The sequence below is a fragment of the Pimephales promelas genome, chromosome 18, assembly GCF_988280905.1.
Source record: "Pimephales promelas chromosome 18, fPimPro1.hap1.1, whole genome shotgun sequence".
Taxonomy (NCBI): Eukaryota; Metazoa; Chordata; class Actinopteri; order Cypriniformes; family Leuciscidae; genus Pimephales; species Pimephales promelas.
In genome coordinates this window covers 29,033,168-29,059,091 of record NC_142786.1, presented here as the reverse complement: position 1 = coordinate 29,059,091, position 25,924 = coordinate 29,033,168, and the positions used below count along the sequence as shown (strand labels likewise).

At 35.3% G+C, this 25,924-nt stretch overlaps 1 protein-coding gene across 2 annotated transcripts in view; it reads right to left on the bottom strand.

Moving 5' to 3' along the window:
* Positions 1–4,151: 4,151 nt before the first annotated feature.
* Positions 4,152–25,924, bottom strand: part of fndc5b (fibronectin type III domain containing 5b) — a 29,992-nt gene continuing 8,219 nt past the window's right edge. The window contains exons 2-6 of one of the 2 annotated variants that reach the window (XM_039681008.2): positions 22,617–22,732; positions 18,876–19,074; positions 14,593–14,682; positions 12,312–12,497; positions 4,152–8,732 (exon numbers count right to left, since the gene is read on the bottom strand). In XM_039681008.2, the coding sequence (XP_039536942.2) occupies positions 12,358–12,497; positions 14,593–14,682; positions 18,876–19,074; positions 22,617–22,732 (545 nt within the window). In that variant the 3' untranslated portion in view covers positions 4,152–8,732; positions 12,312–12,357. The remainder of the gene's footprint in view (positions 8,733–12,311; positions 12,498–14,592; positions 14,683–18,875; positions 19,075–22,616; positions 22,733–25,924) is intronic. The other variant, XM_039681010.2, reaches the window with a different exon arrangement.

The window sequence follows — 25,924 nt, the reverse complement described above, 5'->3', positions numbered from 1 at the left end:
TATGCTGACTTATGGATATTTTATTATTATAATTATTATTTATGAATATGTGATTATCTATAACATTTTATAATTACTAAATTATATAGTCCTATACCATCTCCTTTTTTTATTCACCAGAAGATGGCAGCATTGCCTTGTCAATTTCTCTGGCTTTTCATCTCCCTTTTGGTCCTTTGTGTGCATGTTGTTGTTGTTTTTTTTATGCATTGGTGAATTTTTCACATTTTTCTATATTTGTCCCAGATGGCACAAAATGCACTTGACACATGTGGAGCACCCGCAGCAGTGTCTGTTTGAAATGCCTCTGGAGAGATGTGCCATCTTTACTTTACCGAAACACAATCAGCATGAGAAATCCCTAGACTCCTCATGTATGACAGTTATTATGGCCTAGATGGCAATAATTTACAGAAACCTCAGACCTGTAAATCATATCCCAAGAAAGTCTTACTGCGAGCTCCCTGGGTAGCAATTCGTTTTATTATAGCATATAATATTGTCAATTTCTGTAACCCATAAGAAAGCATACAGTACATGTGACGTGTTTTTTTGGACATCATGGATAGTTTGACCGATAACAGCTTATAGAATTGAACCCAACTGGTTTACTTGCTTATGGTTGTGTGTATTTGTTGCATACATGTGTGGAGTCAGGTGTGCATGTGGGTTGAAGCGTGTGACGCAAAGTGCTCCAGAGAACCCTTGACGCACATACACTTCAACAAAAACGCGCTTAAAAAAACGCGTGGGAGGCTCAGAGCTTCAAAAAGCCGGTTCGCCTCTTCTCCCCTCACGCATGCTGTGTTTTCTCCCCTGAGGACTTTCCCTCAAACTTCATTTGCATTCATCCTAACGAAGCATTGAAATGATGTGAAATGTTCACATATGATACATTTCTCTCTTTTTCTGTCTCTTGTCTATATATAGGTGAATTGTGGGTGAAATGCCATCGATTTTGCCAAGGTCTCTAGTTCAGAACGGATGAGGCTCACGCTTTACGGCCAGTAAAAATAGATTAAACCAAAAGGGCTGAAAGTCCAGGGCGCACAGGCATCTGTATTCACAGGGCCGCTGTCTGTGGCTGATGGGTTTTGCTTACACTAAAACACACCAAGGTTGAACAAGACGGATGGGTTTGATCACAGTGAGTCAGTTGAGAATGTGCGGCCCATTACTTTTTACGTTATTTTTTACCTTAGAAGCCGTCTTTTATAGTTCACTGCTCAGTTCCTCTGTAATTTCAATCTAACTGCTATCCTTTGGGTACTTTTGATCTGAAAGGTTCCTGCTGAAGGTACACCGTGTGGATATTTCTCTCCATTTAGCTAGTTTTCTGTAGCGTTGTCTTAGCTGGGCTGCATAGTGAATTTGTTTCAATTACCATAAAACATTTTTAAGTGTTATTACTTAATTATACTGTTACTTAACAGTGGAAAGGCGGCTTAAGATTGCCAGATTGGGCCTCGTTTCTGTAATTCTAATCAAGGGGGTAATCCATCAGCCGGAAGTTGAAGCCTCGCGGGAGCCGCCATTGTAGCAGAACTTCACCTGCTGTTTTCATTCCAATGACTTCCATTCACTTTGACAGCGAATAACTTTACATCTGAGGCGGAGAAAGACTCCATTTGTCCATTATTTATTTCTAAAGAAACCTGACAATGTATAAAAGGCTTCATTATCTTATGTTATGGCATTGTAGAATCAGTTTTTGTAAAAATAGACTAACGATTGCGTCATAACGAATCGGCACTTCGTCGTACAGTTGAGAAATTGCCGTATAGACGGGAGGAAAAGCTCGCTGGCAATCGGAAGGACGTAGAGGCATAAAGTCTGCTAAAGTCAAGGGAGAAGCCCATGGAGCCTCATAAAGTTAAAAATACTCACTCTCTCCATCTCGGAAGGGAATTATTCAGATTTCACTCAGCACAGCTACTAGAAGACATATGACACGTGACAGGCTCAGTTTGAAATTGTATATGCAAAACATGCAAAATCCGATTAGTGAATCAGTTTCTAAAATCGTTGTCTCGTTTCTGAGAATTTTTTTTTTATTATTAAAGTTTGGCTTCTAGTACACTTCGCTATAGAACAGGTAAAAACACTGGCTGAGATTCTACCGGAAATACGTCAGCAGCGTTCATGCATAGAGCCTATTCCACTTCCAACCTGTAGGGCGACAAAGAGGAAAAGTTCCTTGGTGTTTCTTTAACTGTCGGTGGCGCACATCTGCCTTGTTTATAGTTTAACTCTTTTTATTAGTTCATTTAACTCTTAGTATTTATAGGCTGTGTGTGCGAATGGAAGAAATTTAAAGAACTTCAAATATTGTACAATATAACTCTTTCTAGAAAATATAAATTATTTGATAATGTTTTTTTAACACAATTTACAGTTCAAATTTGAAAAATAAAATAAAAGGTAACGCTTTATTTTGATAGTCCACTTTAGACATTCTACTAGCTATAAGTAACTTTCCAACGACATGTCAACTAACTGTCATTAGAGTATTTAGTAGACTGTCTGCTTAATATCTGCTAACACTTTATTTTTGTTGGTCCCCCAACAGACATTCAACTGACTAGAAGTAACTTGGAAACTACAAGTAAACTTATTCTCCTAACCCAAAGCCTAACACGTAACCATAACCTACTGACAGTCTACTATAATATACTAATACTCTAATGAGAGTTACTTGATATGTTGTTGAAAAGTTACTTATAATTAGTAGAATGTCTAAAGTGACTATCGAAATAAAGTGTAACCAAATAAAATATAACAATTTCTTACTAAAATAAAAATGCATTGTTCACAATTTATCTTTGAGAATTGATGTGTAAAATAAAATAAAACTTTCACAAAAAAAATAGTTTCTTCGTAATATAAAATCAATGCTAATAATAAAAAAATGTTCTCAATTGATAATGGGGAAAAAAAGTGACAAATATTTACTGAAAATATGCATTTAATAAATTATATAGAGCAGTGAGTTGCCAAATGTACACCAATGGGTCTCTAAAGATGAAGAAGAAAACAAAGAATCGGACACTTATTTGAAAATACATGATTATTTATTTTTTGTGGTAGTACATAATTAGACATTTATCTATTTTATGCCCATATAAATTGTATAATTCTGTGTAGAACAGCAGAAACATGCTAGCCCTCATGAAGCATTGTTCAAGAACAACAGTTAACAGACTCGATGAATTACATGAAACATTCCTTCTGTTTTGAAATCCATGCGTTATAGTAAATATGTGGAATGAATGTTCTCGTCACGTTCATTATGCACCACTTTAACTCCAGCTGTCACGTCTACTGACTTCATCTTGCTTATTTTAGGTTCTTTAAGGCATGTTCTCGCTGCTTTGCCTTCAGTAGACCTCCAGGATGCTTTACTGGAAATGCTATGTTGCCACAACACAGAACTATGTACAAGAAATGCTAATTCAAAACACTCTTAATGTAGCATAATCTTAACCTCGACACCTTATTTTAACCTTATCATATGTGCCTATGCTGTGGACTGAGTGAAGTGAAGAAATCTGAGCATGATTTCAAATAGACCGTCAATACACATGTCCATACACAGGCCAATGCATTGATTCACAAAAGCTTAACATAAGCATTAACACACCGTATCACTTGTACTCAAGGCTGTTTGTTCCTCATCATGGCAGCGCTAAAAGAAATGGTAACTAACGTGGGGCCTATTTTTGTTTCTGATTTTAAACCGGGACTGAACTTTTTATGATGAACTATTTATTCTCAGTCTTCAAAGACGCTTGTGATGCTTCAAATGTAAATTTGAAGAGAGATTGTTCACCCAAAAATGATGAAAGAATTATGGCTTTCATTCTTATGCAAAACATAAATATTTAGATTTTGAGGTAAAATATGAATCTGGCAGGTTATTAAATAGGTTAGGGAGAAAGTCCCCAAAATATATTGTCTGTGTTCTGCAGAAAAAAGGAAGCCATTTGAGTAAATGATGAGACAAGTTTTTAATTTTGAGGTGAAATTTCTCTTGAAGACATTTGCTACAACTTTTGCTCCCTTTGTTCACAAGAGTCTGTGAATCAAATGGATGATTTTAATAACCTTGTAAACTTATACTTAAACAAAAATATACTTGATTGATTTGTATCTGTCAGCTAGTAAATCCTGACCAATAAACTTTCTACTCCACAATAAGAGAAATATATTAAGCTATATATTTAGCATTTAGAGTATACCAGCTATGCTGTTATTGAATATAATTGGTTCTTGAAGTGATAGTTCACCCAAAAATGTCAATTATTTATTTAATTAACAGACTCTTGCTGATTCAAACCCTATGACATTCTTTCTTGTTTAGAAAAACAACAAAAAGACCTAGCAGAATATCCAAGCTGCTTGTTTCCATACATTCCCCATCCTCTTTAATTATTTTGAAAAGGCAGTTAGGAAATTCTGATAATTTTTATTTTCAACTAATATGGGTTTGGAACTAAATAAGGGTGAGTAAATGATGGCATAATTTGAACTATCCCCTTGAAAGTACATGTCAAGCATCTCGGATTAGCTGAGCTGTTTGTGTGTTTTAGTCGACGTCATTAGACGAGAATCAGAAGCCCGTCCAGCTTTTCTAACTGATGACACAAGCACAGGACCACAGAATGTGATTACATTTCCTAAATCTCTCCAACTGTGCAGCCTGCAAAAGCTCTCCCAAGTGTCACTAACTGGAGAATTATTCTCTTCAATGAGTAGCAAATGAGCTGCCTCTCTTACGTCTAGACGTTTACTCTCCTTCTATGGAGATTTCTCTTTGAAAGGGCTAGGGCTTTAGAGGTAAAGAATAGGATAAGCTTGGATTGCGGGAGGGGAATACATTGCTCATTCTGAAATCATTTCAAACTGCTCGTGTGAAATGTGGATCCTGATCATATGACACTGTCATAAGAGTCGACTGCTGGCTTTCATATGTAAGCTGATTTGTATGATTATGGCTGTGTTCAGAAGAGCATGTTGATTTTCGGAAGATTTTGAAGGTCATTATTCACCCGAAAATCATTCGAAATACATATGAAATAAGAAATGAATCTTTCATGGCCGTCAAGATTTCCTTCCAGCTCAAAATTCTGATTCTGATCCCAATTACTTCCTGATGTATTATAATTTTAATTTAACATAGGAATAATTAATTAATAATTAAAGGCAGTATAAAAGATACTACCATTATTTACACTACCATTCAAAAGTTTAGGTTGGTAAGATTTTTAAAAAATATTTTTAATGAAGTCAGTTAAAACTGTACAGACAAAAATACAGTTAAACTGTAATATTGTCAAATATTACAAATGAAAAAAAAACATTATTTGAATGTATTTTAAAAATGTAATATAGTGCTGATTTGCCGCTCAAAAAGAAACATTTCTTCTATTATCAATGTTGAAAACGGTTGTGCTGCTTCATATTTTTGTAGAAACCAAAACCAAGTTTTTTTGTTTTTTTTTTGTTTTGTTTTGTTTTAAATCTTCCTAACACTTAATATTGAACGGTAGCATACAATTTATTTTTTTGTAATTCGTTCATTTTATTCACATTTGGGGGTAAATGTGCTTAATTTAAAGGAAACCCTTTTAAAAATAGGTTAAATATTTCTTTCTTTAGATTTCGTGGGTAAAATACAACCCAGACATGTTCAACACAGTGTAAACACTGCAAGGAAAAAAATAATTGATCTTCCATTTCCAGTGTGACGAATGAACCGAATGTGATTTTTAACATCTCATTCTTCACTATTTGAAACAGACATATTTTCCATAAATTGGAAAGCAAGCAGTAAGTGCAGTAAGCAGTACACTAGAATTCCCTTCTAAACACAGCCCACATCTGTTCATTGTGGAACTTGTCTATTTCGCGTGAAATTATCATTATAATCTGAATGAAAGTGCTGCCAGTTAATACAGGACACAAAACCTCAGTACGTGTCTGAACAGAAAACACGTTGCCGGTCCTCGCTGGTTTAAGCCAGTCCTCACACCCAACCTTCTGTTCTTCTGCGTAAGCCGCTCAGACAGAATATTGATATGAGCCATTTTTCACCCAGCAGTCTGCCTGAGCTCTCTTCCCCATGGCCAAGGTTAATTAGCAGTCATTAAAGAAGAAATATATGCTTTCCTCCTCTGGCCGGAATGAAAAACGAAGGTGCGAATGACTCGTAGATGGCTGTGGAGTGAGAGGACAGTCTGTTAGGCTGTCACCATGGTGACAGAGATGAGGAGGTAATGGTCACCAATGCGGAATTTTTTAATTGTTCCGAGTTACCTTCAGGTGGCTTTCAACTTGATTAATGGTGCAATCCATCCCAACATTGAGAGCTTCTGAATATGAGTGGCGAGCCAACCAGGAGCCTCATGTTCTCAGAGTATTAGAAGTCTTAACTTTGCTTTTACATTCTTCTGTGCGTTTGAAAAATGAGATGGGTCCGTTTCAATACCACTGCTCATTGTGTACCCACATAGGTTGGTTTTAAGAATAACACGGGAGGTTTTGTTCTTCAGATCAGATACTAACAGTCTAATTCACGTCCTTGAAAAATGCATACTGTCAGTAACCTCATTAAAGTCGAACTGTTGCAGTGTCATTGTATTGAACTCGGATCATGTAGAATCCCAAATGACCGATGGCTGAGGGAATCGATGTTTTCTAGACCTCTGAACTCCATTCCCACTCTTCATTCCTGACACACGAGGACTTGTTTAGTTTAGACTAGCCAATAAAGACGATATAGACCATCAGACAAATCTGGTCTTGCTTATAGTTTGCTTAAACTGTCAGAAAGAACACTTCTTATAATTCTAGATTAGAAGGAATTTAAAGTCAACATGAAACAGGGCCATGTTACTTTTTTTTAAAGTGACCTCTGTTGATGAAAATGACATGAAAACTGCTGCAGAATTTTACCAATGCACTAATAATGATTTTGGAGGGGAAAAAATCAACTCTGTAATGTTGGTGAGTGAACAACTTGATCTGTGTGAGTGAAAGGGGTAAACTGAAACTTGGTTGGCTTTGTATCTAACAATTCTGACTTTTTTTTCTTTTTTTCCTTTTTTTGCTGAATTGCGAGATATTAACTTGAAATTGCGAGTAATAGTCAAAATTGTTGAATATAAACTTGCAATTGCGAGTTATAAAGTTATAATTGGAACTTTTATTTTTTGGAAATTGGAATAAAAAACCTGGATCAACAACAAAAAAAAAATATATATATATATATATATATATATATATATTTTAGAGTACTGAATATTACGTGGAAGAAGATAAAAGATATGGTAGTGATGAATTAAGAACTCATTTCCACAAAATAAATTAATTTGTGGGCATATTATACTAATTTGTTCCCTTTGTCTTTATTTAATTAAACTGTGAACATGATTGAACTAAAAGCAAGGAAACTAATTAATAATTTAATTAAATTTAATTCATGGCCAGTACTGTACATCTTTTCCCCTCTCATGTAATGTGCGACGCTACATAAAAATTTACATTGAAGGCGACATGTTAAAGAAGATATTGAACCCGAGGAAAAAATGAAGGATGGGACAATCTGAATTGGTTGCAAAATCAATGGTCTTCATTTATAACTTGTTTCTTCTTCCCTGTTTGAATAATAGAGGAATCATTCATGATAAAACATAAGAAAGATGTAGTATGAAAGTAAATAGGGTCAATTTTAATTTCATGTTGACTTTAAGACTAAAACTTTTGAAAGGGACGGTAATCCAGAAAAGCCTGTGGGGAAAAAGGCACCCAACTCTATATCTTAGCGGCACGTAAAAGCGGTAAATAGCCGAACTCATGCCGAATATGCTATTGAATGTAATGTGAAGACTAAAATAGCCATCGCTGTACAGTAATGTGCTCATTAGAGACGACAAGCTGTTGATTTACTTGAGACAAACAAGCGATTAAATAGGTTTTCTATCACTATTATAATATGGAGCTCTTCATCAATCTCTGATGTGCAGTTCGGTCTGAACATTGTGAGCCGCAGGTGGGTGAATCTGATCTGGTCCATCGTTTTCCCATGGATGTTTTCCTGAATGCCCTGAGAGCAAGAGTGCTGAGAAGAAAGATCCTACCGCACCAATTACACCACATCAAATTAGACGGTGCGTGATTGGCTGCTGGAAGGCGGATAGTGGAGAAAAGAAAACAAAACAAATCTAGGTGTGAAAAGAAAGAACCAAATACAAGAGATAGTGACAAGTATGGAGAGATAGTGAAGTGAAATATCCTGGTTCAGAGCTGATGATGATGGTGAGACCGTGAAAAAGAAGGAAGAGCATTTTTCAAACACAGCTTCCTGGTTTATTTAAGGTTTATACGTGGTGGCAGGTTTCTCCTCGTCTCTGTGAGCCTACACAGGAGCCAAAGACACTCCTAGTGGCACGACGTCTCTGGTCTTCCAGCTCACAGCAGGGTTTGAGTCCTTTAGTTGAGGCAGCTGTAGATCGAAACTCAACAACTCGCTTCAAACGGCTGAAACTTCCAGCATTGTAGTTCTGGAACCATCCTGTCCATTTCATCCTCAAGTTTGTCTCAATGTCCCAAACAGACAAGCACCAAAGAGTTCATGTTGGTCGATGGGAATACTTAAAGGTTGTTTGATTGAGGATGAGAGGTGGGCTTCACAACTTTGTGATTTGATGGCTTACTTGTTTTGTCTCGGAGCACTTTTGGGAAGATGAAACAAAATGAGAGTTAAAAGACACAAAGATTTGCATTTCCTCAAGGAATTACTACTAGTGCTTGCAAGGCAGCAAAATAACAATGTTCAAGTTTTAGGCTACAAACAGGAATCAATACGCACACTCTGTCCCAAAATCTAGTAAACTGCCTACACAGCCTGCATTTTAAGGCACCATACACTTGAAACTAAAGGTTCAAAAGGTGATTTTCGCTGTAAAACAACAATTTTGTTGTTTTGTGAAGAACAATTTAATTATCTAAAGAACCTTTTCCCATTAGTACTTGTGGAAATGAAAGGTTTAATGGATGTTAAAGATTCATCATGGAACAATCAATGTTGGTCTACGCAAATGTAGTTCTAAAAGGTATAGGTAAAAGGTAACATAATTATATTAGCATTGCATGTAGCATTTGTAAAGAAGGCAATCCCATAATGCTTTGTGACTGATGAGTAGTCCTACAAATCCAAAATGCCAAACAAAGTGAGAGTAATGTCAATTAAATATATATATATATATATATATTCAAAATTAACTATTTATTTAATTAATTATTTAATTTAATCCTATTTATTTATTCTTACTAGATTATAATGCCGTTAGTTTAGCAACATGCTAACATCAAATTCTACTGAATTCAATTGTGATGCTACATACCACTTCGCCTACTTATACTTCACCCTAGAAGTATGTACATGTAATGGATGTAGGCCAGTAAGATCTGTGCGCAGTGTTGTAGTACTCGAGACTCGGACTCGTCTCGGACTCGGTCTCGAGACCATATTTTAATGGTCTTGGTCTTGTCATGGACTCGTGTGCATTTGGACTCGGAATTGACTCGGACTCGAACATTTTTTTTTTAGGACTCGGACTTATTCCCGAGTCCACTCGAGTTCAATTCAAAATATTTTTCATGATTATTAATGTATGTTAATTAGGGCTGTCGCGGTAACCGCAATATTGTAGTAGCTACCGCGCTTTTGACAAGACAACCGCAGAGGATTGCACGTAACCGCAGCAACCGCGATATTCAATTTTTTTTTATAAGGCTATACCCTTCTTGTTTTGAACGTAATGCATGTGTATTGAATGTTAAACCAGTTCATAATGATAACAAGACTGTTTATCATGGTGATGTGTAGCCTACAGGCTACACACAGATAGTGAATGAGAGAGATCGGCAGAGCGCGTGCAATTACCTCTGTCTTTGAAGTCGTGAAAAGCTTGTCGTATCAAAGGGAAGCGAAATATTTGTTGCATCATCATTTTAACGTTCTCTTCACGTGTATTTTCCCATAAATGCGCGTCAGCAGCAGCGCTGTTCAACATCCCACAGCACAAGGAAGCCGAAATAAAATCAGTGAGTCACGCATTGAATCAATGGGTCTCTAATAAGTGAAGCATCAGCTTCAGCGTTGCCTATGCGACGCATTGCTGCTCAGCTGAGCCTCGAAAAGTTGAACATCAATGTTAGAAATAATTAACATATTGTTTCTTTACATCTCTTTTAATGAATCAGCTTTTTTAAACGTGTTCGTTGAATGAACGGTTCAATGACTCGCTCAAAGTCCGTTGTCATAACAATATGCGCGCTGAGTGAAAGTTTTTCAATGCGCATATGTAGACGCTGTTTAGTTTCTTTTACAATGCTTACTGAAAATGTCCTCGTTTTTGTCCACATCGTAAACTTTATTTATATAGCAACAAAAACATATAAATTAAATAAATAAATGGCGGTAATACCGCATATCGCGCTATTGAGCCACTCAATATTACCGCAAGGGAAATTCCATTACCGCGACAGCCCTAATGTTAATAAAATATTTCTTTAAATTGATTGACACATCCAGTGATTGGTGATTTTCTAGTGCGCAACTGCGCATGACAAATTGTAATAAAATTACTTTTAACACCTACTATGTGGCCCTTTTACCCTAAACTGATCAAGTAAATTCAGTAAAAAAAAAAAAAAAAAAAAAAAGGATTTCTCTAAGTAAATAAAAGTAAATTAGGTAATCAACCCTCAGTGGTCTCGGTCTTGACTCGGACTCGACCGTCTCTGGTCTCGGACTCGACTCGGACTCGACTCTCTATGGACTCGGTCTTGACTCGGACTCGACTCTCTCTGGTCTCGGTCTGGACTCGGACTCGAGTGAGGTGGTCTCGACTACAACACTGTCTGTGCGTGTAAACCTCATTCCCCTGGCCTCAAGAGGTCTCCCTCCTTCCACATCTTCCATGTTTGTAGTTTTTATATTCGTGTTTGTAGTTTTGGACTGAATCTTCCTCCAAATCACAATGGGTTGTGGGCAATATTAGCCATTAGAGTGTGCATGGATCCACACTTTGAAAATCTACCATAAATTGTAGACCTGGATCTGGAAAATATTGCCACACTCTTTTCAACATGCCATGCTTTATGGCACATTTATTTTAGTCTTGCATACTATTTAGGATGTCACATTGTGACAGGTATAGTCAAGTTTCTTATGTGCGTCACATGAGAATTGCTATTTGAATTACTTACAGATTTGCTGTCTATGAAGAAAGGTCACTTATTAGGTAGCATTTCAGTTAGCATGCTGCTATAAAATGTATAGGCAGCGAGGAAGCTAACTAGCTTTTGGAACAGAGCCACTTTGCTAAAATAAATAGTAAGTTCAAAAATTGCAATTCATAATGGAAATAGATGTGAGGAAGATGACCACTTACAGTTAGGTATGCAAATGTTTATGACATCATCATTGTTGGTAACATTTTCAATGGGAGTTTTTCAAACTTGAATTCTAAACTAAAACTAAAATTCTAAACTAAAAACGTATATATTAATTATAGTAAATTAACGCATACACTACATTTAAAAGTTTGTTTTAAGTAAATTATTTTATAACAAGTCTCTTATGCTCACCAAAGATGCATTTTGTTTAAGTATGAATGGTTTATGGTAAAAACAGTCATATTTAAAATATTATAACATTTTAAAATAAATGTTTTCTTTTTGATTATATTTTAAAATGTAATTAATTCCTGTGTTTTTCAGTATCCTTACCTCCGGTTTTCAATGTCATTTTAGAAATCATTCAAATATGCTGATTTGGTGCTCAAGAAACATTTTCTATTATTACTAGTTTCTTTGGAAACCATAATACATTTGTTTCAGGATTATTTTATGTATAACAGTTCAGCATTTATTTAAAACAGAAATCGTTTGTAACATAATAAACATCTTTTTTTTAAAAAAAAAAAACTCTTACTAACCTTTTAAATGGTAGTGTACATTGTAGAATATATTTTTTAGAAAAAAAACTAATAAAAAAGGATGGCACATATGAGACTGAATGTACAGTATCCGGTGTTTGGTTTAGCGGATTAGAACACACCTGAACTAGATTGAGAAATGTCAATACAGCGCTGCCTTGCAAGTACTTAACATTTTCCCATGTGTTTTTAACCATTAGAAAAGCAAACAATGAAACCTATCTTAAATACTACGAAAACAACAAAAGACGATAATGCGATATGTTACACTTTTGATTAAGTCAAGCAAACAATCAACCAACATACCTGTCCTGAGGCTAAAGCCTATTATTGCCGCCAGGGGAAGGCTAAATTAGACCTTGCTGCGCAGTAGTCCCCCCGTAGGGTGCTCTGGGGTACTGCACTCTGAAGAGTTCTTGGCTTTGTCCTTGTTATTGTTGGGCTCGTTGTCTTTGATGATGTCATACTGGCGGCAGAACAGAGCTATCACACCTGTGCACAAATAAAAGAGGATTTGGAGAGTTGAGGACAGGACAGAAGAGTGGAGGTGATGGATGAGACATTGTCGAAAGAAGGAAAGGAAAAAATTAAATGATGGATTGCAGCATGATTCTACCCAAAATAATAACATACAAATTATAGCTGGACTAGAACAGGATGATGAGCTGCACTGCGGCCTCGAGATGAAATTGTGCTAGTACTGTCCTGTCTGATGATTTATTCCCTCTTCTTCTAAAATACTTGATGTGGATTATAAAAAGATAAGGAAAACCTCTATAAGACCTAATCATAACTTTATATAAGCTCTTGTCTTTTCTCCACTCTAGCATGGACCACATTTATGACCACAGACTAGAGATCTTAAACATTTAATGACAATTTTATCAAAACCCATTATTTGCAAATGTAGACGTGAAGAGTTAGAAATGTCATTAACTAAATTTAAATGTTTTATATACACACACTCACGCATACAATATTTAAAAGTTATTCAACTTTATTCTAATATATATATATATATATAGTTACAAACTTGTATTGATATCTGAATGTTTATGAACTACTGATACGTAAAGCATTATATAATCTTAATGACTTTAACATTAATGTCTTCTTAAGAATAAGTGTAAGAAAGTAATTATAAGTGTTACTGTGACTTAAATCAAATGGGAATCACAAAAACATTCCTCACTTTGATCATAAAAAAAACCCATAGGACCAAGAACTTTAAAAAAAAAACTTGGTAATGGTAATATTTATAGTTTTTATAATTTTTAATTATAGAATTAATAATTTCAGAATATTTGTTAGAATATTATTTGAATATATTTATATTAAATATATTAAAAATATCTAATATATATATATATATATATATATATATATATATATATATATATATATATATATATAATATCTAATATAAAGTATATAATAAAGCTTTCTAAAAGCATGTAATATATACAGTATATACAGTGATGCTTGAAAATATGTGAACCCCTTCCAGAAAATGTGAATAATTTTAACAAATAGGAGGGATCATACAAAATGCATGTTATTTTTATTAGTTCTGTCCTGAATAAGATAATTTACATAAAATAGGCTACATATAGTCTACAAGAAATAGCTGAATTTATAAAAATGAACCCGTTCAACAGTTTATTTTAACAAAATAGCAGGGATCATACAAAATGCATGTTATTTTTATTAGTTCTGTCCAGAATAAGATAATTTACATAAAATAGGCTACATATAGTCTACAAGAAATAGCTGAATTTATAAAAATGAACCCGTTCAACAGTTTACACTTCATTCTTAATACTCATTATCTGGATGATCCACAACTGTTTTTTTTTTTTTTTTCGTTTTTGTTTTTTTGAGATGGTTGTTCTTGAGTCTTTTGTTTGTCCTGAGCAGTTAAACTGCCCAATGTTCATCAGAAAAAATCATTTTGGTCCTCCAAATTCTTCAGTTGTCCGGCATCTTTTGTATATCCGAACCCTTTCCAGCAGTGACTGTGTGATTTTGAGATCCATCTTTTCACACTGAGGACAATTGAGGAAATCAAACACAACTATAAAAAAAAGGTTTATACATTCACTGATGCTCCAGAAGGAAACACGATGCATGGAAACTTTCTGAATTTGAAGACCAAGATAAATTATACTTAATTTGCCTTCCGAGAAACATGCAAGTATCTTTTGTTGCTTCTGAAGGGCCACACAAATAAAAAATAAAAAAACTTAATAAGAAAAATGAATAAATCCTATCCTGTTTTTATAGTAATACAAATTATTTTATTGCCTTGTGGACTATACTGTATGTAAACATATTTTATGTAAAATATTGTAATAAGGATAGAACTAAATAAAAAATAGCCTGCATTTTGTATGATCCCTCTTATTTTGTTAAAATTATTCACATTTTCACAGATTCTGCAGGTTCACAAATTTTCAAGTATCACTATTTATAGAAATGGGAGACTAGAAATTCACATTGACTTTTCCACATTTGTGTGAATGTAGCCAATGTGAATTTGTCTAGTCAACATTTGGTCAAACTGTTTGATCACTGGTCACATTCTGACCTGCCCACATGACGAGAACCACCACAATGATAATGATCTCTCCAGCCCTGAGCTGGGCGGCCTGGCCAACCTCCTCCATGGTCACTTCATCTGTGTGGATTCAAACAAACACAGTTCATTGACTCATATAGTCAGAAAACAAGCACACTTCTGCAGTTATCAAAGTGACAACACGCAAAACCACAGTAGAAAACCATTTTCAAGGGTTCTTTTCTTTAATTAGCCTCAAGAGGATATAAGCAAACCATATTCTCTGCCTCAGATATATTTATTATTTGTTTCATCTCAAAAAAAAAATCCCAATTCAATTGATAAAAACCCAGTCAAAGCGGATGACTGTGAGGATCACTTTAGGGTTGAGCTCTCCTCTCACTGGGAGAAGACCTCAGGGGTCACTTTCTTAGCTGGAGATTTAAAGTGTCTTCTAATTAAAGCTTGTTATGTAAAAGAAACTGTATAGGGCCGCTCTGGTCTGTGTTCACTGATTAACCGCAGAGGGAAAAGCCAAGTTCTTCAACGTCCAGCTTATCTAAAGGAGTTGTGCTTCATAATGACTGCAGGCAGAAGTTACACTCGTCTCTTTGTGCGCCTCTTCTTTCTTTGAAGAAAAACTCGATACCCTTTAGGTGAAACTGAATGTTATTGGATGTCTCAGGCGTTTGAGTGCATTGGAAAGGTTGAGGCATTTTTCAGCTCACCATCAACATCAATACATGTCGTGAGTCCAGTAGAATAAAAAAAAACGCGAAAGCCACCCTGAAGCGATGGAGAGGGGAGCCCAGCGGAGAGAAAGATTTAACTGTCTGTGTTTATTAGCTCTGGTATTTAGTGAAGTGTGATGGTGATCACTTAATTAGAGTGTAACATGAGCACTAATGCCTGATGATTAAACTGTTTTTTGCAAATGCTCTTGCTGTCTAACTGACACATGCGTCAGCTAAAAATTAGCCATCTGTAAATTCTGTGCTGCGTGCGCCTAGGCACATTTCTACCCCTGATCCATCACAAATGGCATTAGTGCAGAGTTAACAGATTTAAGATGGATCCTGAAAAAGAGAACTTTAAACCTTAATGAATATGACACTAGAGTGTCCTTTAAATACAATAGATTAATCTACAGGCCAGATAGTCATTTTTACTTTTACTGTGAGTCCCAAAAGTATATATAAGAAAATATATAAAATTAAAAAAATATATATATAAAAAATATTACAAATATATATAATATTATATATATAATAATAATATAATATAATAATTTTATATATATATATATAGAAGACTATATGATCTAGAAATAGTTCAGAATATACTGTAACATATTTCGGTGACACTTTACAATAAGGTTTCATTTGTTAACATTAACATGACTAACTATGAGCAATATTTTTGTAACTGTAATTTGTTCATCTTTGTTTACATTAGTTAATATAAATACAGATGTTCATTGTTTCTTCGTGTTACTTCACAGTGCATTAACTAATTAACAAATAATTATTTAATTTTAATTTGTAAATTTGGATTTATCAATGTACTAATGAACTATTGTAATTAAATAATTTTAACTAATGAAACCTTATTGTAAATTGTTACTTTACCAAATTACATTTTTCAATTATTCAGGTTTAAATTAGATTTTTTTTTAACCCCACTGTATTTTATACTGTATAATGTTTAACAATATTTTAATATTGTACTATTTTGAGTGACATAAACATGAAATGTTGCTTAGTTGTCAAAATCAATATCTGGAGAGCATGGCCCATACACAAAGTATAATTACATATCATTATGATTTATTTTTTCTTTTCTTTTTTTGAAGAAGAATTTAATACTTTTATTCTGCAAGAATAAAAAGTAAAGAAAATAAAGACATTTATAATGTTACAAAAGATTATTATTTCAAATAAATCCTGCACTTTTGAACGCTCTAAACATCAAAGGATCCTAAAAAAAAAAAATGGATCACGGTTTTCACGCAACACGTATAATAATGAGAAGTGTTTCTTGAGGAGAAAATAAGCATATTAGAAGGATTTCTGAAGGATCATGTGACACTGAAGAGTGAAAAAATTATGCTGAAAATATTCCAACACAGGAATAAATTACATTTGGACAAATGGACAACAGTTATTTTAAATTGTAAAAATATTTCACAATATTACTGTTTTTTTTTTACTGTATTTTGCCTTGTTGAGAATGAGACTTCTTTCAAAACATTAAAAAAAAATCTTTTGAACAGTAAATGAGTTAAATGTATCACTTATTTTTCACACTTTTTTATGAGAACCATTCTTTGAAACTAAATCATTATTTTTTTTCCCCAAAAGCATTGATGTGTAAGATAGAGGTATCATTTGACATTTTACGAATGTCTGAGGTTAAACCTCCTCAAAACTCCTGCCCTGACTCTAACCTGCACAACTGATGGTTTGACACTAAATGTCATCAACATGGTCCAGTGCCAAGGACTGACACTCACCCATAAAATAGCAAGTGTTTCAGGAACACAATCCTCCCCGGCAGATGTTTGTCCAAGTAAGTAGGTCAGCGAAATGGATTACACAACATGAAAATTGGCTGTTTTGTGTGTTGCTCTAGATAAGACAAGCTCCTTAAGAAAATGCATTGGTAAAATGCACAAAAGTGAGCACTTCATGCCCTGAATTATGACACAACACCATTTTTAGAGCGGTTGTATAACCACCTCCCTGCTGTGGCTTTTTTTCCCTCTACAGAAATGATTTGACAGTTTAGTCATCTTTCAAACGAATCTATTTTTTCAACAAAGATATCAGTATTGTATCTCTGTTTATAATAGTTTATATAAGCTAAATTAAGCTAAAGATTCTGTCATCGTGTATCACGTTGAATATGTGCTGCTTTCCTTCTTTCTTTCTTGAAACATTAAGGAGACTTGTTTTAGCATGCTAGTCAGTTTTTAATACAATTGTAATAAATGGATACTGGAGATTTCAAGCTTCAAAAATCACCATAGAAATGTTTGAAAGGGTTATTCACTTCTGCTGAAAATTTACTCACCCCCATGTCATCCAAGATGTCCATGTCTTTCTTTCTTCAGTTGTTTTGATGAAAACATTCCAGGATTTTCTCCATATAATGGACTTCAATGGGGTCCAACAGTTTCATGGTCCAAATGAGAGTTTCAGTGCAGCTTCAAAGAGCTTGATGAATAAGGGTCTAATCTAGTTTTAAACTCGTTCATCAAAATGAACTAATCTTTTTTCAACGAACAAAATGAACGAAATGACTCGAATAAAGAGCATTTGTGCTTATAAAACACTTTTTTAATTTATTTTTGAAATGACCGATCGTTTCGCTAGATAAGACCCTTATTCATCGTCTGGTAGCGTTTAAAGCCCTTTGAAGCTGCACTGAAACTCTCATTTGGACCTTGAACCGTTTGGTTCCCATTGAAGTCCATTATATGGACAAAAATCTTGTAATGTTTTCATCCAAAACATTAATTTCTTTGAACTAATCCTTTAAAAATGTGGTTCATACATTCGTAAAGTTTGAATCATTCAGACCAGTTTTGTGAATTGGATCAATCTATTTACTGTAAGATATTACCTAAAAGGAATGATCTGTTCGTGAATCAGACTTTGCAATTCGTCCACTCAACACAACCACAGCTGACGTCAAAATGTTCAATCAATAATGAAGTGAATTTCATCTCTATTCCAGTTTTTTTCCTCTAGTATTCTCAGTACCAGTACTCCTCTGAACAATTTTAAACTTTTTATTTCAGCATTTCACATGTTACTGCCTCCCTGAATCGGTGAATCGGTTTGTTTTATTCCTTATTTGTAAGTCACTTTGGATAAAAGCATCAGTGGAATAGTGCATGAGGAATTTAACTAGCCTACTTTTAAGAATATTTTTGAGCTATACATTTTTCACTTTTATTATACTCACCAACATATTATTCCTAAAAGAAAAAAAAAAGAAAAACTTCTGTTTTTCCACAGAACGTTGTACAGTAGTCGTACAGATTTGGAACGACATGAGGGTGAGTAAATTATGACATAATTAATGGTCCTGCAAGATATAATGTTGACATTACAAGAAATTACATTGTGAATATGCGAAATAAATTTGCAGTTGCAATATGTTAACTCTTTATGATTCTTTTACTTTAAGTGCTTTAGTACTTTAAGAAGCAGTTTCCAAAATAATCCTCTGAAGTGCTTCAAAACATATTATGGGACTATTATGTTATTATGGATTATTTTGTCCAAAAATATGAATTTGGTAGTTACCTGGGCTTTTTGAGGCCAGTTTCTCTGACTCTTTGGGAGTGCGGAAGAGAACAGGTTCACTCGGGGGGCTGGTGCCGCTCATGCTAATGGACTGCACATGCACAATGTACTCTGTGTCTTCCTCCAAGTCCCATAATGCACATGAACGAGTGGTGGTGTTCACTTCCTGGATGAATCGCAGCATACGAACGTCCTTCTTCTATAAAAATCAAAATTAGAAAGAAATAATCCAATTGAGAGCCTTATGCTAATAATCCAAGGATAAACGTGGTTGATTCCACACACATCTAAGTCAACATGAAATCAAAATTCATCCTATTAACTTTTTCAAATGCATGTTCCTGGTCTAATTGTGATTAATTCATCAGTCTATGTTATTCCAGAGATAAAAACAGTTCATTGTAATATATAATCAGTATGTAATATTTTGCTCTGTGTCTACAACAACTTTCCTCTTTGGTTGACGTCACCAAGTCCTCTTATTTTCACCACTCCGTCCAGGTGTCATGGGGAGAGTGGCTTTAACAAAGCGCACGACGATGGAGAGTTCACAATAGTCCTTTTATTAAACAAAATCCAAGAGAAACACGAAGGAGAATAACTAGGAAATAGCTAAGGAGTAGTTCACTTTTGAAAAAACTTTTGCTGATAATTTACTCACCCCCATGTCATCCAAGATGTCCATGTCTTTCTTTCTTCAGTCGAAAAGAAATTAGTATTTACTCACCCTCATGTTGGGTCAATCAAACAGATCTCATTCCCCATTGACTTCCATAGTAGGAAAAAATACATACTATGGTTTGATTAAAACATTCTTCCAAATATCTTCCTTTGTGTTCAGCAGAACAAATAAACACATTGAGGTTTGGAACAACATGAGGGTGAGTAAATACTGACAGAATTTTCATTTTTGGGTGAACTAACCCTTTAAGTTTTATAAGCTCAAATGGTCGCCGTTCTGTGATGCACGTTTTACTCTCCTGTTCAAACTAGTTAATCAAAATGAACAAATCTTTTTCTGAGTCATTTGGTTCATTCAACGAACGAAACGAATGAATTGACTCAGAAAAAGATTTGTTCATTTTGATATACGAGTAAGAACAGGAGAGTCACGAACGCGCATCACAGAACAGAGCAAGGCGACCATTTGAGCTTATAAAACTTAAACTTTGTTATTTATTTATTTATTAAATGAGCGATCGTTTCACTCGATAAGACCCTTATTCATCGTCTGGAATCGTTTAAAACCCTTTGAAAAGTTTGAGGTTTGTACTGAAACTGTCTTTTGGACCTTTGAAGTCCATTATATGGAGAAAAATCCTGGAATGTTTTCATCAAAAACCTTAATTTCTTCTCGACTGAAGAAAGAAAGACATGGACATCTTGGATGACAAGGGGCTGAGTAAATTATCAGCAAAAGTTTTTTTCAAAAGTGAACTACTCCTTTAAAACCACAACGCAACACATAACCCCAAACGAGACTGAACACTGAACAGAAAGAACTCAGGGCTTAAATACATGGGGAGAGGGAATCAGCAAAACAGAACACAGCCAGATGGGAACAGGGAAAATAACAACAAAACACAACTTAACATGACCCTGACATTACACCCCCACTCCGGAAAGGCGCATACTCGCAACGTAACTATAATTAATAGTCCAACTCAGGTACGAAAGACCAAGGTGGTGATGACGGTGGATGGAGCAGGAGGACCCAGACCAAAGCCAATGCGAAGGCCCATGGCGTCGACAGATTTTGGGGTGATGGAGGAAACTTAGAAGGTTTAACGGTTGGAATCGATGGAGGTGAAGAACCAGGTGGAGCCAAAGAGCCAATGGGACAAAGTAACACCGATGGCTCTGAAGACTAGGTGGAGCCACAGCGACGAGCTGGAGGACTAAGGTTGAGCCGGTAAGACTGAGGACCAGCGGAGCCATAAGCGAAGTGTGGAGGGACAAAGTCCGTGGCATAGGCAGAGTGACGACTGACCAAGGCGGAGCCTGAGAGACAAGGGAGCCCGGTGGAGCCACAAGGATGACGGTCCTAGGTGGAGCCGAGAGAGAGAGCCAACTGGTCGACGAGCCGAGGTGGACTGATGCGCTCTGTGTCTGAAGGCGGAGCCAGGGAATTCTCTTGGTTAAGTGGAGCTGGTGACCGGAAGATCTGGGGACGTCCTCCTCTCCTTCACCCACTCGGCAAACGTGGCAAAATCCTCTCGAGGAAAACCAACACCAGGTAGGCATGCATTACACCGCACATTTAAGCTTACTCAAAAAAATACACACAGGGAGCAGTCAAGGAAATTGGTAAGGCACGGCAGGTCTAGAAAGTCATTGGCATGGTCCTCGAGATTGTTATTACTTTGCTCTGAACAGAGAAGGCAAACGGTCTTCTGGCAAGGGGTGTGTGGCACACAATGACTACTTCACATTAGTCCTTTATTCAACAAAATCCAACAGAAACATGCAGGAAAATAACTAGGAAATAACTCACAACCACAACACATAAATGCAAACGAGACCAAACACTGAACAGAACGAACTCAGAGCTTAAATATATGGGGAGAGATAATCAGCAAAACAGAAATAGCTGAGTGTAACTAATTAACAAACAAGGAAACTAATAGGGAAAACAGAACACAGGCAAACAAGAACAGGGAGAATAAAAACAAAACACAAGAAATTAAATATAACCCTGACACCAAGCTATCTTTCTTTATTTTTGAAACATAAAATTGGTAATTATAGCCATGTAACATTCCATTATTTTTAACATTTAATGGAAAAAAATCGGGTTTTGCTTTAGAAAATAATCACTTTTGTGTTCTATGCATTTAATACCTTCAAATTACATAAATAAATTAGTAGCAAACTTCACCCCCAATAGAATCTCATGAATCTCCAGATTTCCACTCTGTTTGTGCATGTATCTTTCACCGTTTTACTCAGAAAATGAGAGAAAGGAAAATAGATCCTATCCAATATATTTCCACTTCAAAGCTTATAAAGCATGCCACTTTTCTGTAAAGCAGAAAATTAATTTTCACGCAAAATAAATGGCAAAAAAAAAAAAACAGTTAAAAATGAACACCTGACTGAAAAATATATGTGATTATCTCTCCTTTTGATACAGCATCAATATCAAAAATGAATAGTACTTTGTATGTATCTTGGGAAAAAAAGATATCACATGGTGTTTAATGTTTACTTAAATAATGTTTTATACACTAAAGACCCGCATAGATGATGTCATTGTCAGAACAGATTTATAGTGTGCTAAACAGTGATATCACTGCAACTCTTAGTGAAATCATCCCATAGTTGTGATAAGAGGCATGAGAAATTCATGAGGAGATAAAATTAACACACACACACACACTGCAGAAACTCTGTCTTGCTCATTGGTGACAAGCTGTAATGGCTTTGTACTCCAGCAGATGGTCACTGCAGTCCTTATTACTGAGGTCTCCACAGTGACTGCTTTCCTCAAATCTGCACACACACACACACACACACTAATGCATGCACGCATAAAACATTTACAGAAAGATCAAGGCCACCTAAAATATCAACAGCATGTGCCTTTGAAGAGAAAGCAGACCAGTCTACATTGACACATTACCAACATGCTTACACAAGCATGCCTCCATGATATTGCCTCATTAAACTTGAGTTATGAGGTGATTTCCCCCTGTTTTGCGCATGTAAGGATTTGAAATGGACCATAAACTGGTTCAGTACCTGCTGGGTGATGGCAAACCCAATGACTGGGTCTCCCTCTAGAATCTCCCATGTCACTATCGCTGAGTTCCCCTCCAGTGCTTTGATGGTCACATTGAGCGGAACAGATAAACTGTCTGAGGAGACACACACAAAAAAAAAAAAGACATAAAGGGATAAAAGGTACTGATGTGACATACTCCAAGACCTCTCTCATTTTATAGTCCCTCATTTATGCTCAAGAAAATTAAGGCCACAGAAAATGCGAGTGTTTGCCGAATTACGCTTTGTGCTTGCGTGTAATGTTGTGTGTACTGTGCAACAGAAAAGATCATTCTTGTTCTTTTTCCTATTGAAACTTAAAAGGATTGTCTAAAAGATAATGATTATTTTGTTTCAACTCCTCACTGTGTATTATGACAATAATAAATGAATTGGACCAGTCACAGTCATTGGTGATAATAAATGATTTTGAATAACCATTTTATTTAATAATTTAACATAAACTGCAGGGATATATATACACATAGATATATACAGTGTATATATATATATATATATATATATATATGAAGAGTTCAGATGCAAACGCCTCTAAATGCCATTTGAAATTTTCTTCTTTAATGATGATTTTTATCAATCTTGTATATTTAAGTTTAGTAATTTCACTTAAATAACAATTAATAGGTAATTATCATTGCCATTTAAGTGAAATCACTGAACTTAAATATACAAGCTTGATAAAAATGATCATTCTAGAAGAAAATTTCAAATGGCATTTAGAGGCTTTTGCATCTGAACTCTTCATATATATATATATATATATATATATATATAACTGAACTAGAGCCCGACCGATAAAGGATTTTGAAGGCCGATACCGATGCAAATATTTGTTGGTTTTTAAATCCGATATTCCGATATATCGGCCGTTTTTTTTTTTTGTTTTTTTTTTCAGAAACGCGCAACAAAACATTAACAGATTTCCCTAACATTAGTTATTTGAAGTTATTTATGAGTTTTTACTAAAATTATATGATAATGCATTTTAAAAAGAAAAATTGTTTCTGTTATTGTCACAACAGAACAGAGGAACATAAAAATTTATTAAAGTTCTGATAAATAAAATAATAATTAGACCCTACATTGCCTTATAAGCTACCTGCAACCTGGATCAGCAGGTTAGATGTGTGGCGCGTTATACACGAGTGTTGCCAACAGGGACAGTGTAGAGTGCCCTCTGGTGGACAAACTATACAACTCCAACACTCATGACATGGTTGAAGCATGTTTCGTCCGTTTTTATTTTATTTTTTAAATCGGCCATTATAACTGCCGATACCGATAGTTTGGAAAATGCCTAATATCGGCCTGCCGATAAATCGGTTTGGCTCTAATCTGAACTGACTGACCTGCAGCCAATGAGATTGCTTGCTCTCAACATTTAAATATTCTGGCTCAATGTTTTCAGTAAGCTGGTCCTGCATGCCATCAGAGTTTTCTACTTCCCCCAGCTCGAGCTGCCTAGATCTGATACATGATTTTTGTATGCCAATCATACAACGGTAGCGCATGTTACATGCTCACAGCATTGCAGATGCACATGCATATAGTTGTGCAGAAATTGCTTGCTTATTTTTTTGTACACATACTTTAGCAAACCAACAACTACTGGCTGTAATATTACCCGTACAACTTATCTACAGTTCATAAGACGTCACAGAAAATGCATTTCTTCAGCAAAACCCTCTTGGTTGTCTTTGGCGGTTATGATGTTAGTATGAAATTATTTACCTGACAAATGATTCATTCTGTCTCGGTTAACATCTTTATGTCATTCTCTAGCTATTTTGTCTAATACTGAACTGAAAAGTGCGGTTTGGCTAATGGAAATGCACTGATGTTCAGCTCCATGTTTGCTCTAGATCAATATTTCCACTGCTCTTTACTTTTATTTACTGTGTGGTAGCTCTTAGATTGCTATCTGAACCAGCCTCTTTGTCTTTGATGGTCATCAAACAAAGAAAATGGCCTGGCACAGCGTAGAGTACACAAAGCCAGCCGCTGTTTGGTCATTGGGCATTTTGTTCATGAATTAAATGGAAATGTTTTGCAGCGAAGATGTCATGAAGTTGTGTTGTGTGTCATCACTAGTCAGAATGATAATATGGCGTTGCTTAAATCGGTGCATGAAGATCTAATCATCAGTAATGTTTGTTGACTACAGAGTGAAATGGTTGTCTGGTTAACGTCATCCATCACAATGTAACAAATTCACACCCTGCAGATGGGAAATTGTGTATTTAAAGGGGATGACAGACAGAGAAAGCCAGTCATCCCTGAGGACACAATATGTTTCCCACTGGGCAGGATGTGTTTGGAACAGTTGTATATTACACTTTAAATAGGGCAGGAATGCAACATGCATTAAGAAAAACATAACTTGGCTGTGGGGTGCTCATTCGCTTCCCAGAATTCATGGTTCAAAAAATCTTGTTGCGCAAAAGGTAAGTTCACTTCAAAATTTCAATTTAAACATGAAAATATACAAATAAAAGATCATTAAAAATATTAAATAATATATCACTGGTCTTTTGAAGTCAGAAAATAGTGTAAGGAACTGACCAATATTTAAATCACTTACAGTGATGCTAAGTTTGAATATCCATAAAGCATGAATATAGTGCATAAAGTCGTATGAACCACTTTTATTTACTTTATTTGGGGTCTAATTTTAAGCTCCGGGTGACTCATTTTGGTTTCCATGGAAGAAAGGCATTAGGGTTTAGAATGATATGAGGCTTAAGTTTCATATTTGGGCAACTATTCCTTTAAATGTGTTTCAAGAAAATATATTCAAGCCTTTTGTAGGTTGACCGTGAGAGTATTTGTGGAAGAAAAAAAAAAATGGTAAAAATCATTATTATTCTTCAGTATAACTCAAGTTACACATTCCACCTTTAATGAATGGATGTGTTTTATAATGTGCCTTTTATTTGGATAATTTCCAAAAGTCTTCAACACCAGCGCTTCACCTAATTAAGCCTTTTAACCCTCTGGGGTTGTTCGGCCCAAATGGACCCGAAGAATTGAATTTTTTTTTTTTTTTAAATCACAGCTTCCTCGGAATGGTCTGAAATTTGGTGACTTTGTTGGTATTTGGTATTTGAACACCCAAAAAAAGTGGGGACAGGATGTGAATAGTCTAAGTGGTTGTAAAAAAAATAGTCACACTTGGGGGTGTTCGGGTCCAAATGGACCCACATGGAAAATGAATGGGAAATTGGCAAAAAATGTGAAAATACTGAGTTTTTTTGTGCGTACAATCT